Genomic DNA, 18756 nt, shown 5'->3' with positions numbered 1-18756 from the left:
CTTTCAGTTGTTTAAGGAACTGGTGGATGTGACCTCCTGGGAAACTGCCCTCAGGAACAAAGAAGCTGAACACAGCCAGCAGCTCTTTAAGGACATTTTTCTTAGAGCACAAGTGTTCTCAATTCCCATGTATAAGAAATTGGGCAAGGAAGGCAGGACACCAGCATGGCTGAGTAAGGACCTTCTGGTCAAACTAAAATGTAAGAAGGAAATCCATAGGCAGTGGAACCAGGGACATATATCATGGGGAAGAATACAGGGACGTTGCCCAGATGCATAGGCATGAGACAAAGACAGATAAGGCTAAGCTGGAGCTGAATTTGACAAGGGATGCAAAGAATAATAAAAAGGATTTCTACAGGTACATTGGCCAGAAAAGGAAGGTTAAAGAAAATGTACTCCCTCCCTGATAAATAAGATGGGAGAACAGGTGGCAACTGATGTGGAGAAGGCTGAGGTACTCAACAATTTTTTTAGAATAGAATATTTCAGTTGGAAGAAACATACGATGATCATCTAGTCCAACTGCCTGACCACTTCGGGGCTGACCAAAAGTTAAAGCATGTTATTAAGGGCATTGCCCAAATACCCCTTAAACACTGACAGGCTTGGGGCATCGACCACCCTGGGTCCACCCCCAGTCCTCCCCTTTCCCCTTCTCCGAATAAAAGATGGTCGAGGGGAGGCTCCGCCCTCTCTCTCAGCTCAGCTATCTTCCTGTGAACATCTCTTGTTGTCTGTCTCATTTTAAAAGCTTCTAACTGCAGGAAATTGAGCAGGCAGGGAGCTATATTTCTCCCTCTTTGCTTCTGCTGATGGTATTTGCTTTGCAGCTGATACAGGTACCGATTTAGAGCTACTAAAGTGCTAGATCGCCCGTGCTGCCTCTCTAGGCTGCTCGAGGCTTTCTAAGGCATTGAAATACAAGCGCTAGCCGGTATAAAGCTGAAAAGATACCTTCCACACTGTTCCAATGTTTGACCATCCTCTTGGTAAAGAAATTCTTCCTAATGTCAACTCTGACACAGCTTTGAGCCATTCCCGCACATCCTGTTGCAGGATACCAGGGAGAAGAGATCAGCGCCTCCCTCTCCACTTCTCCTCCTCAGGAAGCTGTAGAGAGCAATGAGGTCACCCCTCAGCCTCCTTTTCTCCAAAATAGACAAACCCAGTCTCCTTGGCGTCTCCTCATAGGACATTTCTTCCAGCCCCTTCACCAGCTTTGTTGCCCTCTTCTGGATACATTTAAGGACCTTCACATCCTTCTAAAATTGTGGGGCCCAGAACTGCACACGATACCCAAAGTGAGGCTGCACCAGCACTAAACACAGCAGGATAATCCCCTGTTTTGACTGACTGGTTATACTGTGCTTAATGCACCCCAGGATGCAGTTTGCCCTCTTGTCTGCCAGGGTTCACTGCTGTCAGAGACTGAAATAGTTTATGACAAACATTTTCTTAAAGGACTTTTAAAACTGTATTACAAAAGCTGCAAAAAAGACTACCGCACCCTGAATGGGGCCCTGACTGAGGCCTTACACTGTTCGCTGATGAAGATAAGATAAAGTAACAACTCAGGGCTGGGGACATTCACGGAGCACAAGCTTAACACCTCCAAAGGTGGAGACCACATCCCCAGGGCTATCAGCTGCCAGGCTCGAACAGACCCTCACACCAAAGGGCCGGGGGAGGAGAGGCTTTGGGTATCTTGGAAATGCCTGTGGTCAAGAAGCTCAGTGACTGCCCATCCTCCACTGTGCAGAGGAGCCCAGCTGAGGAGTCCTCACGGGGGGGGGGGGGGGGGGGAGGGGGGGGGGGAGGGAGAAGCTTATCCACAGCACAAGGGGGCGACATGGCCATCGCAGGGGCCTCCCTCAAAGGGGTCCCCAGACCCTGCACCAGAGCACCAGAGCAGATGCAACAGACACTCAGTGTTGCAAGGGACAGTGTCAAGCTGGCCCTTGCAAGAGAGACACGTGGGTGTTCCCACCTGGCCCACAGCGTATATTAATCCACAGGATTCTGTACTCTTTGGCGTGTGGCGGCGTGGCCACGGCGGCGACGGGGGACCCTCACCACCAGAAGACCAGATGGAGGGGAGCAATGAGACGTCATTGGGACCCTCAGATGGGTGATATGCTTCCACCTAACCCCTGTCATCTCTCCCTGTCCCCCCACCCCCAGGCATACTTCTTTTTTTTTCATTTCTTTCTCTCTTTCTTTTCCTTTCTCTTTGCCTCTTTTACTATTAAATAAAATACATCCATTTTTTGGCATCAACATCTAACCTCGTTTGGTTTTAATCTCATTTCTGGGAATATTTTGAACCTTCTAAATTCTTTCCGGTTTATGCACAGAGACTTAGCTTGCTTTGCTTTTCTGAGTTTAAACTGGATCGTAAGAGCATGGTTGTGGGAAATGCAGAGAAAACCAATCAAAAATGGGGGTTCTTCCAGGAAAATTGCTGCTCCAGTCTCCAGCGGGCAGTTTCCCAGGCATAATGGAAGGGCTGATCATACTACTGACTCTATGGAGAGAAGTTCTAGGCCATTTCTACAAGAAGTAAGCAGGGAATCTTGTGATCAGTATTAGAGGGGCCCTGCCTGCAGACAGGTGGAGAGGGATAACTGGGTTTACTGGACTGTGTGAATTCAATGGCCTGGTACAGCAGCCCCACAAGAGTACAAGGATTTACTAGACACTGGTGCAGTGTACCCTAATGCCATCAAGTTATACAGGGAGAGAATCCATTTGTATTTCTGGAGTGACAGGGTGTGCTGGTTTGGTCAAATCTAGAAATATATATCCTCTGAGAGAAGGCATAACCACCCCTCCCCCACCAGGTTCAGGAAGAAATAAATTTTCCTCGAAGGAAAGAGACAAAAACTATTTATTTAACAAACACACGGGAAAAGGAAAATAATGCTAAATAATAAAACCCCTCGCCCTGCTGAGAGAAACCTGGGAAAATTTCTGAGTCCTTCTGTAGATCTCTCTCTCTCCCTCCTTGGAGCTGGGACAGGGTGGTGGGCCCACCTCCAGGGCCAAGGCCTTGGTGGAAAGTCCTCCCAATATATTCTGATGTTGAAACCGTCCAGCAGAGAGAAAAGGAAAAAAACGAAGTCCCAGGAAAACAAAAGTTCAACTCTCCGAAGGAAAAAGAGCTGAGGCAAAAAACTTCCAAAAGCTGGCTGGAAAGAAAAGCAAGCCGGGTGCTTCCCTTCCCTCCCGCTCTCCTGCTGCAGCTGAAAAAAAAAAGTCTCTATCTCTGTGTGACCTTGAACAAGCTGCAAACTGCTTTGAAAAAGTTTTGCTCAGTTTTTTTTCTCCTTCCCCCTCTCAGGCTCAGTTTAGAGGCATAGAAAGGCACAAGAATTAATTTCTGGGCATGGGGCAGCGATATGGGATACACATCATAAAGTCACCCCAAGACACAGGGGGATCCAAACAGTTGGCTGTATTGGAGGCTGAGATTAGCCTGACTTGGAATGAATGGCAAAAGCACCTCATTGGGACTGGCCCAGAGGCTCCGTGCAACCTTGTCAAAGACTATCTCAGTAGAGGGTATTCCAAGGACCCAAAAGGGCACCAATGGGCTCTTGGTATAGCTGCCCTGGAGACAGAGGAAATTAAACGGTCCTTACCTTGCCTGGTCTCTCAGACAACCCTTCTGTTGTGGGATTGCTGACGGCCAAAGAAAAGCAGAGGCACCACGACGGTGCACCGGCAGCAATATTGCAACAAATGAGACTCCCTGATTCCCATCCATAAATTGATTTGTTGACTGGAGAGCCAAGGAGTGATCAGCAGGACCTGCTCACCCTTTAATAGTCCCATATGGCCAATGTGAATATCTAAATGAGAATGGAGATTAACAGTAGACTGTTGGAGCCTGAACAAAGCCATGCTGCCACCGACTGTTGCCGTACCAGACATGTTGGAACTTCAATATGAGCTGGAGTCAAAGGCAGCCCAGTGCTACTGCAATGGATATCGCTGATGTGCTTGTCTCAGTCCCTTTGGCAGCAGAGTGTAGGCCAGTTTGCTTTCACTTGGAGAGGTGTCCAGTACACCTGGAACCGACTGCCTCAGAGGTAGAAACACAGCCCTACCATGTGCCAAGGACTGATCCGGGCTGCACTAGAACAGGGTGAAGCTCTGGAATGCCTGCAATACATTGCTGATGTCATTGTGTGGGGCAATGCAGCAGCAGAAGTTTTTGAAAAAGGGAAGAAAATTGTCCAAATCCTTCTGAAAGCTGGTTCTTCTGTAAAAAAAAAAGTAAGGCAAAGGGATGTGCAGAGGGGATCCAGTTTTTAGGAAAAAAATGGCAAGATGGATGTCATCAGGTCCCAATGGATGTGATTAATAAGATAACAGCAATGTTATCTTATTATCTGTTGCTACCCTTTCTGAGCTTCCCCTCCCCCTCCCCAAGACACTTGCCTCTGCCAGGTGCTCTGAGCTCCTTTGTTCTAAGCGCGGGCAAAACTAAACGTAACTCAAACTTTTTAGCAGTGTCTGATTGGCCGGTCACCCCGGGTCCGCCCCCAGTCCTCCCCTTTCCCCTTCTCCAAATAAAAGAGAAGATCAAGGGAGGCCCCGCCCTCTTTTGGCTCCGCTACCCTTTCTGCGAACATCTCTTGTCATCTGTTTCTTTTGAAAGCTTCTAACTGTGGGAAATTGAGCGAGCAGAGAGCTGTATTTCCCCCTCTTTGCTTCTGCTAGAGATATTTGCTTTGCAGATGATACAGGTACCGATTTTAGAGCTACTTAAATGCTAGATCGTCCGTGCTACCTCTCTAGGCTGCTCGAGGCTTCCTAAGGCATTGAACTACTAGCACTAGCCGGTAAAAAGCTGAAAAGATACCTCCCTCATTTGGCGCCCAACGTGCTATCTCTGAACCCCAGTTCTGAGAGACTTTTAGGGTGTCCCAGCAGCTGTGTGTCTGCTGGAGTTAGCTCTGCACGTCCTGCCATGCCAGCTCTGTGTAGCGAGCTGTTACTCTTTGCGTAACAGCGAGCCCAGAGCCTCAGCCTGTACCCTCCCCCACACCACCTGGCGAGGGAACGGCTTGAAAGTAGAAGACCATGTTTGCTTGTTTTTTTTTCTCCGGACCTGCTTTCCTGTGATAAATCCAGAATTCTGGTATTTCCCTGCTGGTTTAAGGGCTCCTGTCTTAAGCTGGTGCCGGTGCAAACTTTCTCTTTTTTTTTTTTCTTCCCCTCCTTTTCGTGATTTGGGGTTGAGGTTTGTGGTGCTGCATTCATAATGGGATCTGAGGTTTCTGCACACCATAGAGAAATATACCACCAAGTTCAAAGCTAACTTTCTTGTACTGGGCATAAATACCCTAAAAATCTAGTTCAATCTTTTGTACAATGGCTTTTTCAGCACTTTCCTAATCTGACCTCTGAGGACATGAGATCTTCTGAATTTTGGGATAAGGTGGGGAGAAAACTCTCCTCTCTTAGGCGTGCAGGAGATGAAACAGTTTCAAAATTCCTTCCTCTCCTGTTACTAAGTTATTCTTTGCCGGAGAAAAAAGCAGTACATGAAAAGCCTCTGCAAAAACCCTCTTTCAATCCCCTTATACCCTCTTCCAACCCCTGTGTCCCGGACCCCTCTTCCCCTACACTGGAAAACACAGCTAGAGCAAACTGCTTTTTAGCACAGGAGAGCTATCGTCCTCCTGGCTCAGCCGTGTCTCCTCAGCACCCTTCCTTGGACAGGAATCTGGAGCCAGTCCCAGGACCTTTCCAAAACCTCTTCTCCACTCCTTTTTCCCCAGTTTCTAGCCCTCATGTTTCAAGCGCGCGTAAAAACCCCTTCTCCCCTGATCTCTTTGTTCCCAGGGACAGCCATTGCCATGTGCTCTCAGCCCGGGAAAAACCCTCTTCCCCCAACCCCTTTTCTCCGAGTTTGTTTGTCTCCAATAATGGCGGACGCAATGTTTCTTCATCTCCAAACTACCCCTCCCACAATCCCTTTCTCCCCCACCCCACAAATCCCTTCTTGTCCCCATCCCCTCCCACTCCTGTGTTGGAACCTGTCCCCACCCCCAACCCCTCCCCCACAGCGTTGTGTTTCACCCCTCCCTCTGTTCCCACCCATGACTCAAGTACCGCCCCTGCCTCCCACAACCCCGCCCCCAACCCCTCCCCTCCTCCCACCACGTCCCTGCCTCCACTCCCCGCCCCTGCCCCTCCACTCCCGGCCCCTGCTTCCCATTGTCCTGCCCCAGGTTCCCACAATCATGTGACTACTTCTCTAAATCCGGGAACCCATGGCTACCAGGAAGTAACTCCAACTGCTTCTACTACACTCTCTGGTATTAGCAATGGAGCAAACCCTGGCTGGATGCCCTTTCCTTATTCTAATATTAAGAATTTGTGCAAGGCAATTAAGGAGTTTGGAATGCAGAGTAATTATTTTAAGAGCCTTTTAAGTGCTACTTTTGCAACTCACTTACTTGTACCTCATGATTTACTAACATTGATGCAAACTCTTCTCACACCTGGTGATTTTATGATGTGGAAAAAGCAATGGAAAATTATTTTATCTGATTTCTTGAAAATTTTGTGGCAAACTCCAGATAATTACCTGGACTTTGAAAATAATTATATCACATTAGACCTTTTATCTGGTGACAATAGTATGGCAAATCCTCAAAAACAAGCAATGCTTATCCCTCATCCAGTTCTTACTGAAATCACACGTGCTGCTGAAAAGGCTTTGACATTACTACCGTCTCAGACTCTGACATCTCATTATACCAACATCAAACAATTGCCAAATGAAAATATTATTCACTTTTATAACCGTTTGTGCGAAGCTATCTTTTCCCAGATCCCTAATCCTCACCTCCAACAAGCGCTCCTACTTGAACTTCTCCAAGTTAATATGAATGATGCTTGCAAACAAGTCATCCTCAACCTTCCTTTGCATCCCCCTCCTACTGTTGAATCCATCCTCGAAGTCTGTACAAAGAAGGTGCAGCTGAACACAGCTGTTCCCTTTTTGAAAAAAGTGGGGATGGTTGGGGAAGTTGTGGAGAATGCTACAAGTACAGGGGAAACTCAATTGCGAGGTAACTTTATATGCTATCGTCAGAAAAAGGGACATGTAGCTCGCAATTGCAGAACAATTATAATTGCTGATAAAAACTCTCCAAAGACTGTTTCCCCAGGTCAACAGCAGGGAAACTAGCGACAACGTGTCCTAACAGCTCTGCGTTCAGACATAAATAGGGCTGCAGACAAAGCAACTTGGACTTCTGGACTCAGGTTTAAGGTAACCTGTGATGAAACACACCATTTCAACAACAACAAACAGACTGTGATACCCATCTCATTCCAGAATGTGGACCACGTGCCAGACTTTACATACCTTTTTGTTATTGGGGACACTCGGGAAACACCTTCTGGGATAGAGGTTACACCCACACTCATGAAAGTGGATCAGAACGGGTGTTCTAACCTAATTGCACAATGTATATATCTGCCGTACTTCATGCCAAAGGGTCAAGTCATTGCACAGGCCATTCCACTGCCCAAATACCTGCCCACAGATGGTCATATCCCAGCTATCTGTTGGACTGAGGTTTTGGGAAACGACAAAGCTATAATAGAATGTAAGCTCCATCACAAATCACATAAAATCAGTATCATGGGAATGGTAGACACAGGTGCTGATGTGTCTGTCATTCCCTTTGATAAGTGGCCGGCGCAATGGGAATTGCAGTCTCAGGGCATCATACAAGGGATTGGAGGTACCCAAATTGCGAGGCAATCCAAAAACACCATTCAAATTGAAGGTCCTGAAGGACAAATAGCGACACTTCGTCCATATGTCCTAGACACCAAATTCACACTGTGGAGAAGGGATGCCATGTCTCAGTGGGGAACAAAAATTGATATCACCCCTAGACATCCAAATTTTCCCTTGGAAAACTGATGAACCAGTGTGGGTTAACCAGTGGTCGCTAAAAAAGGAAAACTTAGAGGCACTCAAAACATTAGTAGCTGAATAATTGGCTAAAGGAAATATAGTTCCAACTAACAGCCCATGGAATACACCCGTGTTTGTAATACAAAAACCGGGAAAGAACAAATATAGGCTCCTCCAAGATCTTAGAGAAATCAATAAGGTTACTGAAGACATGGGACCCCTTCAACCAGGTATTCCATCACCTTCAATGCTCCCACAACATTGGCATTTAGCTGTTCTTGACATTAAAGATTGCTTCTTTCATATTTCACTCCACCCTGCAGATGCCCCTCGATTTGCATTTTTTGTACCCTCTCTTAATCGTGAAACTCCCATGGAACGTTACCATTGGCTTGTGCTTCCCCAAGGTATGAAAAATTCCCCAACTCTCTGCCAAGAGTATATTGCTAAAATTCTATCTCCCATCCGTGCCAAAGCAGAGAAAGCCATCATCCTACATTACATGGATGATGTGCTGGTATGTGCTCCCAATAATCAGTATCTCAAGCAGACACTTAACATGGTGATTGAGGCCCTAGAGGCCAAGGACTTTGAATTACAACCTGAAAAAATGCAGAGAACAAGCCCTTGGAAATACCTTGAACTCAAAATCACAGAAACTTCTATCACTCCAACACCCGTCACCATTAATAATAACCCAAAAACACTAGAGGAAGTGCAACAGATCTGTGGGACACTGAACTATTTAAAACCCTGGTTAGGACTCACCACAGAAGATGTAGCTCCTATTGCAAACCTGTTAAAAGGGGAAGGCAGTCCAGCATCCCCTAGATCCCTGACAGAAGAGGCAAGGCAGTCTCTCAGAAAGATACAAGAGCTCATTTCCACCAGACAAGCACACAGGTATCAGCCCTCCCTATCCTTTAAGCTTGTCATCCTAGGGAAGGTACCACGCTTTCACGGCCTCATATTTCAGTGGGACAAAGAGCAGAAGGAACCCCTCATCATAATTGAATGGGTATTCCTTCCACTCCAACCTCCTAAAACTGTCACACAGCCACAAGAACTAATGGCAAAAATTATCATGAAGGGTAGAACAAGGCTCTGCACCCTGGCAGGATGTGACTTTGCATGCATCTACTTACCTGTAACAACTGACACATTAGATCACCTTCTCCAAAATAATATAAATTTACAATTTGCATTAGACAGTTACTCAGGCTAAATCTCCAATCATTACCCAAAACATAACATGTTTAATCTGCCATACTCTTTCATCCCTCAAGAGATTCAAAGTAAAAAGCCCCTCGGTGCGATTACCGTTTTTACCAATGCTTCAGGAGAAAGTAAAAAGTTTGTGGTCACATGGAAAAAATCCAAAGACGCAAAAGTGGGAATCTGACATCAAGGTAATCCAGGGATCACCACAAGTAGCTGAACTAGCAGCTGTCGTTAGAGCATTTGAGAGGTTCAAAGAACCCTTTAATTTGGTCACAGACTCAGCATACGTAGCTGGAGTAACTGTTAGAGCTGAGCATGCTCTCCTAAAAGAAATCTCAAACAAAACACTTTATGATTTGCTCTCAAAGCTAATTTATCTGGTTTCCCACAGAGAGCATCCCTATTTTGTCATGCATGTGAGGTTACATACAAACCTGCCAGGATTTATTGCAGAAGGTAATCGTAGAGCTGATGCTCTTGCTATGCCAGCAGACATAGTTTTATCAGCAGACTTACCAAAGCTCCCCCAAGTTTTTGAACAAGCAAAATTGAGCCATGTTATGTACCATCAAAATATTCCTGCTCTTATCCGCATGTTCCATCTGTCTCGGATGCAGGCAAAAGCAATAGTGGCAACATGTCCCAACTGCCAGAAGCTACAGCTTCCATCACTAGGCATGGGGGTCAACCCCAGAGGCATTAATAGTGGTGAAGTGTGGCAGATGGACGTCACACATTTCCCTGAATTTGGGAGATTAAAATACGTTCATTTCTATTGATACCTTCTCTGGTGCTATGTATGCCTCTGCACATGCAGGTGAAAAAGCTAAGGACGTTGAAAAACATCTTGTCCAAACTTTTGCTGTGCTCGGTATACCTGAGGAGATAAAAACTGATAATGGACCTGCCTACACCTCTCAGGAGTTTAAAAACTTTCATCAGCAGTGGGGATTTCGACATGTGTCCTGGGTTGAGGTGTATTCTATTACCATTCTCATGAGCTGTTGAAATCAGGTGGGGCAGTGTTTCCTTGCCTCCTCCCCCCAGACTATCTTGCTGTTAATGGCCCATCATTGTCCTACCGCATGACTCAGAGATAACTCCCTCCGGACTATCTTCTGTTAATGAGCCTAATCAACACTTGGCCTCAAGACTCATTACCCCATTGTGAGATGCTCCACCCAGAGGGACGAACCAAGCATCCCATCGTGGATATAATCTGGGACTCTGAACACCAGAGACAACCCTTTCCACTGGATTTCCAGAGGACAGGAGCTACACAGCCACCACTGGACCTTCTGAGGAAGAGCAGACCCTTTGTTTTCTAAAGGATCACCGCTTCAGAGTACTGCAGCCACCATTCTACCAGACTGCTGCCACCACCCTGCCTAACAGGGACTCAGGTTGTATCTTGACTCTGTCAGTTTGAACCAGTGTTTTCTTTTAGTTTTTTTTCCTTTTCTTTAATTTCCCCATTAAATTGTTCTTCTGGCTTGGTGCCCCCCACTGGTTTGTTTTCAAACTAGTACAACGTTACAGGTATTCCTCACTCCCCAACTGGACAAGGTATTGTTGAACGTGCACATCAAACCCTAAAGCGAATGGTGCTACAACAGTCAGGGACCACTAAACTCAACTCACCTGGCCTCAGCAAATCATTGTTTACCATAAACTTCTTGAATGGCACCTTTGAGGATCCAAACTCTCCCATCAATCGTCATTTCCAGAACACCAGGAGACAGAAACTGAAGGAAAATCCAGAAGTCCTGATCCGGGACCCAGAGACTCAAAAAATCCAAGGACCAAACAAACTTGTAACTTGGGGATGTGGGTATGCCAGTGTATCTACCCCTCAAGGACTGAGGTGGATCCCAGGGAAATGGGTAAAGCCTTATGTCACCTCCTCAAAAGTTAAGGAGCTTAAAACTGCCTCCTGGAGGAGACACCGTAAAAAGGATCCTGATTTTGCAACCTCATGCAAACCCCCTACTGCAGATTTTGATGTTAAACCCTCAAGTTGTTGCACTGTTTTGCACTCACATTTTGCACTGTATTTTGTAAATCTTCGTCCTGATACCCCAGACCATAGATGTCCTGACTAAACCCCTGAGTTTTGACTGGGGAACTAGTTTAAAGACATCGTAGGCACTGTCGAGTTGTAGGGACGACAGATTCCATTTATGTTTTGCACTGTTGTTCTGTTACTGTTACTGGAACACAGGGAGTTCTACCTGAACATAAGGAAGAACTTTACTGTGAGGATGACTGAGAACAGGTTGCCAAAAGAGGCTGTGGAGTCTCTTTCCATAGAGATAATCAAAACTTGTCAGCACACAATCCTGAGAAATGTGCTCTAGGGTGTTACAAAAAGGATAGGATATTGGATTTTAGAAGTAGTAAGGCTAAGGCTCTGCTAGGCTGTAAGGCCTCAGGTGTAGAAATAGTTCTCTGAGGAAACAGGAATGGAATGTACTGGGTGGGGAGGTTAGGAATAGTGAATTAGCTGGGCATGGTGAACCCGTTAGTGAATTAGCTGGGCACGGTGAACCTGTCTAAAAGTAAATTGTTCTGGGTTGATATATGTTGCATGTAAGGGGGATTTCAGTGGTAGGAGCTCGTTGAGCATTATCTAAGACTAGACAACCATAAAGATATATGGCTTAGGGTATGATTATCAATTGTTAATCCTTGTGATGTATGTTTTACTTTGAAGATTAAATCTTGTATGTGTGCCAATGTTTGAAACTGTATAAAGAGCTGAGTGAAACGATAGGCCTTTGGGAAGCCTGATTTGGGACACTAGTCCCCAGGTCCCCGGGCCCTGAATAAAGCACCGCATAAACTGACTCTCTGTTGGTTTGTGTTTGTGGTCGGTGGGCAACAGTTTTCTGGCGACCGCGGCAGGACTCCGGGGGTCGTAGGGGCGGTTCGCGGGGTGATCTGCTCCGTGCCGGCACCAGGTGATTTCTGGGGAGACATCAGCCCGTGCCCGACCCCGCGTCCGACGGACAACTGTGAGGTAAGCCCACAAGGTGCTTTATTCCTTTTAAACCGGTGGTGGTAGCCTGCCCGGTAAGACGAGTCTCTACTCGCAGGGTTGGGGCATTGGTTTGGATTATAAAGCCTAGGCGCTGGCCGTCAGACAGAGCGAAAGCTTTGCAGAGCCAGCCCTTGCTTCTCGCGGCGACGAGATAAGCAAGGAGGGAATTGGATATTGTGGTAATTGGTATTGGTATTAGTCTGTGTGTTACTAGGTGTGTGTGTGTTATTGTGTGGTTGCATACCTCTGGAATGATGCCGTTGCGGGTGTTTCGGGCTTTGTCAAGTTCAGATAAGGATATTCCGGAGGATTCTCCCCTCGGGTGTTTGCTAAGTCATTGGAAGGAGGGTAAATTGGGACGGGAGCTGCGGAAAAGGGAATTGATTGATTATTGTAATAAGGTATGGCCTGAATATGAAACTGGGGGGATGCAGTGGCCGTGGAATGGCACTATTAATTCTGAAATTATAACCCCCATGATGCGGTATTTACGGGAAAATGAGAAGTGGGATGAGATACCCTATTTGGATTTGTTTTATCAGCTAATAGGAAAAAAGGACGAGGCAGAGGAAACGGGGGCATGGGAAGAGGTGGTTTCGGAGGTTTTGTGAATCAGAATGTAGGGAACCAGATGATGGGTAGGGGTAGAGGTAAATTGGGGCCCAATCAGTGCGCCCGATGCTTGGCCGAAGGTCATTGGAAGAATGAGTGCCCCCTCAATTTGGGGATGGGGACACCGATGAGTAACTTTCCAGGAGGGAATCCCATGAGTCAGGGAATGAATGCGAATGATGGGTTAAACCCTTTCGCGCCAGGACCACAAGGTGTCGCTCAAGCCTTTATGATGGGGAGCTATCAAAATCAGAGCTGACTAGATAAAGATCTAAAAGTGGTCCTGGAAGTTGACGGGGGGCCCAGGGAATTTAGGGTAGATACAGGAGCCACTTTCTCTGCAATCAATGAACAAATAGGACCGTTAAGTGATTCAGTTGTGAAAGTAGTAGGGGTGTCAGGGGAGGTGGTGGAGAGGTCATTCTTGCGGCCACTGGAAATCAAATTTGGAAACAAAGAATTGGATCACCAGTTTTTATATATGCCAAGCAGCCCGGAATGCTTGTTGGGGCGAGATTTATTATCGGCACTGGATGCAAAAATCATATTCGAGAAAGGGCGTGCTAAACTAGAAATCCCGGAGGGGAATCTGGCAAAACTTTTTGTGATTAAAGAGACAAAGACAGAGGAGATACCCCAGGAAATAGAGCAGGCAGTAGTCCCGTGGGTATGGGAAACAGGGACCCCGGGCAGATCCAGGGTAGCCGTTCCTGTAAAAATTGAACTAAAGGAAGGGGCACACCCGGTAAGAGTTTGACAGTACCCTATTAGTTTGGAAGCCAGGAAAGGAATTGCCCCAATGATCACGCAATTTATAGCATTAGGGATTTTACAAGAATGCGAATCGGAATTTAATACTCCAATCTTTCCGGTAAGGAAACCAAATGGGAAATACAGGTTGGTGCAGGACCTGAGAGCAGTAAATGCAATTGCCAAAGATATACACCCGGTGGTGGCCAATCCATATACATTGTTAACATCGATTTCTGAGAATTTTCAGTGGTTCACAGTGATTGATCTAAAAGACGCCTTCTTCTGCATCCCACTGGCCCCCGAGAGTCGATACATTTTCGCCTTTGAATGGGAAAGCCCAGACACTCGCCGCAAGCGACAGTTAACATGGACCAGGTTGCCACAAGGATTTAAGTGTTCACCCACCATTTTTGGAAACCAGCTAGCAAAGGAGTTAGAGGAATGGAAAACTACCAAGGTAAAAGAGTCTCCTTTTTCTTATGTTGTTTTACAATATGTGGATGACATACTCCTGGGAACAGAGGAGCGGGGACTGTGCTCAAAGTTGACAATTGAACTATTAAACATGTTGGGTCAGGCAGGATACCGAGTATCCAAGGAAAAAGCGCAGCTGGTGCGACAGAAGGTAATTTATCTGGGATGTGAAATATCACAAGGAGTCAGGAGAATAGGGGTGAATCGCATACAAGCCATCTGTGCAATCCCTGTACCACGAAATAATCAGGAATTAAGATCTTTCCTAGGAATGGTCGGCTGGTGTCGCCTGTGGATTCCGAATTTCGGACTCATGGCCAAACCACTGTACGAAACAATCAAGGAACCCGAATTCAAGTGGGGTAAGACACAGCACAAGGCCTTCCAGGAATTAAAGCAAGCACTCAAAGAGGCCCCCGCCCTGGGTCTGCCAGACCTGACAAAAGACTTTCAATTGTATGTGCATGAAAGGCAGAGATTAGCTTTAGGAGTACTCACACAGCGATTGGGGTCATGGAAGAGGCCCGTGGGGTACTTCTCGAAACAGCTGGACATGGTGAGCGGAGGGTGGCCAGGGTGCTTGCGAGCAGTGGCTGCTACGGTAATCCTAATTCAGGAGGCACGGAAACTGACACTGGGAAAACACATCACGGTATATGTACCTCACATGGTCATAGCCGTCTTGGAACAAAAAGGGGGACATTGGCTCTCCTCCAGCAGAATGATGCAGTACCAGGCTCAGTTGCGGGAACAAGATGATGTTGAATTAAAAATAACCAACCATCTCAATCCAGCAGAATTCCTCAGGTCCACCCAAGAGGAAGGAGAACTGGAGCATGACTGCGTGGAGGTGATCGAACAAGTGTATGCCAGCCGTGAAGATCTGAAAGATGTCCCGATGGCAGATCCCGATGTGGAGCTGTTCACGGACGGATCCAGTTTTATGGAGCATGGAACCAGGTATGCAGGGTATGCCGTGGTGACACTCCAAGAAATAGTGGAAGCTAAAGCACTGCCCCCGGAAACTTCAGCGCAAAAAGCAGAAGTATGGGCGTTGGTAAGGGCATTGGTCCTTAGTAGAGACAGGAAAGTAAACATTTGGACTGATTCAAAGTATGCATTTGGTGTGGTTCACATCCATGGGGCTTTGTGGAAAGAAAGAGGACTTTTGACCTCTCAAGGCTCACCGATCAAACATAAGGAAGTAATAATTCAGTTGCTGGAAGCTGTACACTTACCTAAAGCAGTAGCGATCATGCATGTCCGAGGTCATCAAGCAGACTCCGGGAAAGAATTTCAGGGGAATCGGATGGCAGATGAAGCTGCGAAAAGGGCAGCCAGATTGGTCTGGACTCAAATGGCTCTGATACCGACAAGAGAAAATCCCGCTGCACCTTATTTAGAAGAGAAACCGTGCTACTCTCCGGAGGATGAACGGTTGGCACAAATCACTGGAGCAAGAAGGAATGTTGTAGGATGGTATGTAACACCGGTCGGACAAGTTATACTGCCAGTAGGATTGATGAAAGTAGTCATGGAAACTGAACATAACAAACTCCACTGTGGTGCAGAAGCATTGGTAGAATATCTAAAGAAAATAGTCCTCTCTAATTCGATGATAACAATGGCCAAAAGAATAAATGCCACCTGCCCGATTTGCATTAAAAATAACCCGTTGGTTAGAAGACAGGTCCAAATGGGGAAAATACGTGTAGGGCCACAACCAGGGGATTATTGGCAAATAGATTTTTCCGAGTTACCAAAATCTCAGGCATACAAGTACTTACTAGTTTATGTGTGCACCTTTTCGGGATGGCCCGAAGCTTTCCCCTGCAGGACGAATCAGGCCAAGGAGGTAGTGAAAACCCTTCTCAAGGAAATTATTCCAAGGTTTGGGGTTCCTTTAGGAATATCATCAGATAGAGGACCACATTTTACTGCAGGGATCGTGCAGGAAGTTTCTACTATTCTGGGAATTCAGTGGCACTTACACACCCCCTGGAGACCTCAATCTAGTGGTCAGGTGGAACGAATGAATCAAACTCTGAAAAATCAAATTAAAAAGATTTGTCAAGAAGCTAAAATACAGTGGCCCCAAGCATTGCCTCTAGCCCTTCTGAGGATTAGGATTAAACCACGAGAAAGGATAGGGGTAAGTCCGTATGAAATTTTGTACGGCAAACCATATCATGCTGTAACCTATCAAGGGGACCCACATGTAATTGGGGATCAGATGATTGTAAATTATGTTTTGTCTTTAAATAAGACCCTTGCAGCACTGAGATCCACGCTGGAGTGGAATCGACCGTTACCTCTGGACACTCCTGCTCACGATATTCACCCAAGAGATCAAGTTTACGTGAAGAACTGGTCGGTGGAGCCTCTGAAAGAAACATGGGACGGCCCCCATCAAGTGATAATGACAACTTACACCGCCGTCAAGGTCGACGGGATCAACAGCTGGATCCATTACACACGGGTCAAAAAAGTCCCCTCCCGATGGTCGGTGGAACCCCTATCTCCCACCAGAATGGTGTTCAAAGCCAAAAATTAATGCTGTTGTTGTTACTCTTGAGTAAAATAATAATTGTTGAAACCTTTGTTAAAATCACAATACCTGAATCAAGGGTGTGGGTACCGGAGAATTCAAATGTAAATCTTACATGTTTGTTTGTCGATGACCAGGGAGCTGGACGGGACAGAGTCAGGGCACAATGGAAATGGATCACCAAGGATCAAATTCCCGATAAAGGAGTAGAAACGGTCTGGGATGAGAAGCAGCAAAAAGGTAGGATTACCCTGCAGATATCCAATATAACAAAAGCCAGAACAGGAAAATACGCTTGTGTGGTTTGGATAAAAGGAAGTTATGATTATGGATTCGTAAATCTTGACATTTTAAATATCTCCCAAACAGAATCGGAAAATAAGATCCAGGTGAATCTCCCAAATGGGAAAGTAGATATGTGGGACGGACCTCCCCTCAGAATAAAATGTACTCATAGATTTAAGACAGGGTGTCAGAAACAGATTAGAATGAAATGGTGGAAATGGAATACGACACAGGGAATGTGGAATCCACAGGTACAAGGGACAAGTTGGTGGACACTGGGAAATGAGAGCAGAGGATGGTTGAATATAACGAACTCAGAGATTGGTAGATCGGAGGGTAAATACCTTTGTGTTATCATTTGTGGTAATAGTGGAGGTTATGGGGTCAGGAAGGTAGAAGTGGTATTACAAAAGGAGCGAGGAATCAAGCCTGAACAGGAAATATATAACGCAAAGGAAGGGCAGGATTTGGTTTTAAGATGTAGGATACCAACTGAAAGCTACACTGAGTATGAATGGTGGTTTGGAGGACAAAGCTTGGTGGCTCAAGGGAAATATCAAATTAGAAGAAAACCCCAAGAAATAGTGTTAGTAATTAAAGAAGTCCTAGAACAGCAAGATAATGGACAATACTGGTGTTGGGTTGCTCGAGATGATTGGTGGGCAGCCGGGATGATTAGTGTTTATGTTGAAAGAACAAGGGTGACTCGGCAGGTACTAGAGGATGAAATCCAAACCAAACCAGAGAATCTGATTGTGGGTTTAATTAGGGATTTTGGGCAAACACAAAATGTATCAGCAATCACTGCATGTCTGCCTTTGCCCCATGCGGCAGGAGACCCTATACCATGGGGAATTATACCAGCTCCAGACATGCCTGCATCTAATCGAACAGTTACCTTAAGTTGTACCCAGGAGATTAGGAGCCGAACTAAATTGGTTAATCGGACAAATGTGATAAGGAGGAAAACCCCGAGGACCCGAGCAGATTGTTACAAGCTTCCGAATGCTGTATTTACCAGAATCGGAAGATTCCAGGGAGTAGGATGGTGTGAATACGATGAGAGGCAAACACGAGAAGTCCCGGCAACTGAACAATATTTTGAAATAACATGCCAGAATGTTACAAACACAACTACCATGGAACAATGGCAGACAATCTGGGGACCTAGTTTGTTGGAAACTTATAGTTATATAGGAACAGTTCAATGGTGTATTCATTGGAAGGGACGGAAAAATCAAACTTACTCAAAGACCTATCAAGGACAGGATAGTTGGAGGAAAGATGCACCTAGGATGACCGATTGGAATTGCACTGAGGTCTTCACTTGTGACAGCCCAAGTGAGTCTGTGAGTCTACTGCCGGTAAAGGTACTTTTGAGATTTGGCTGTGAATGTAGGGGATATAACCACACGATAAAAGACAAAAATACAGAAGGAGAGTTAAACTGTAAAACTACATCAATCCGAGCTCCAGGAAATTTAGTTTGGGTAATGGGTCATGGACATTGGACCACTCATATGCCGGTAGATGGTCCAACTACACAAATTACTTTAGGAGTTCCAACTCTTTGTCCTTTCCGGAAATCGACAAAATTGACGGCCTCAGAAATACAAATAAGACATAAGCGAGACATCAGTCAGGAAATTGGGGACATAGGGTTAGAAGAAGGGGAAGATTGGCATGAACCTTCTTCAGGAATTAAATTTGGGTGGGTATTAGAATCTCTCTTTGCACAAATATCGTCATATCGAAACAGGGAAATGTTGTACAAATTGTTGGGACAAACAGAAAGGTTAGCGGCTGTGACTAAGAAGGGATTCAAGGACTTAAATCTGCAGTTACAAGCTACGTCTAGAATGACAATTCAAA

General features: G+C 45.9%; 1 protein-coding gene and 1 long non-coding RNA gene across 3 annotated transcripts in view; both read right to left on the bottom strand.

The window, feature by feature from the left end:
* The window catches only part of LOC138102895 (polycomb group RING finger protein 3-like), a 176425-nt gene extending 160801 nt beyond the window's left edge, over positions 1-15624 (bottom strand). For both annotated transcript variants that reach the window (XM_069000670.1, XM_069000669.1), the window contains exon 1: positions 14550-15624. In XM_069000670.1, the coding sequence (XP_068856771.1) occupies positions 14550-14606 (57 nt within the window). In that variant the 5' untranslated portion in view covers positions 14607-15624. The remainder of the gene's footprint in view (positions 1-14549) is intronic.
* LOC138102896 (uncharacterized) lies at positions 2873-4264 on the bottom strand. The gene is made up of 2 exons (XR_011147603.1): positions 3645-4264; positions 2873-3245 (listed from the first exon to the last, which is right to left on the bottom strand). It is a non-coding gene; the product is annotated as an uncharacterized lncRNA (long non-coding RNA).
* Positions 15625-18756: the final 3132 nt, after the last annotated feature.

The sequence above is a fragment of the Aphelocoma coerulescens genome, assembly GCF_041296385.1.
Source record: "Aphelocoma coerulescens isolate FSJ_1873_10779 chromosome W unlocalized genomic scaffold, UR_Acoe_1.0 ChrW_unloc_scaf_4, whole genome shotgun sequence".
NCBI classification, from domain to species: Eukaryota; Metazoa; Chordata; class Aves; order Passeriformes; family Corvidae; genus Aphelocoma; species Aphelocoma coerulescens.
This window is presented reverse-complemented; position numbering and strand designations above follow the sequence as displayed.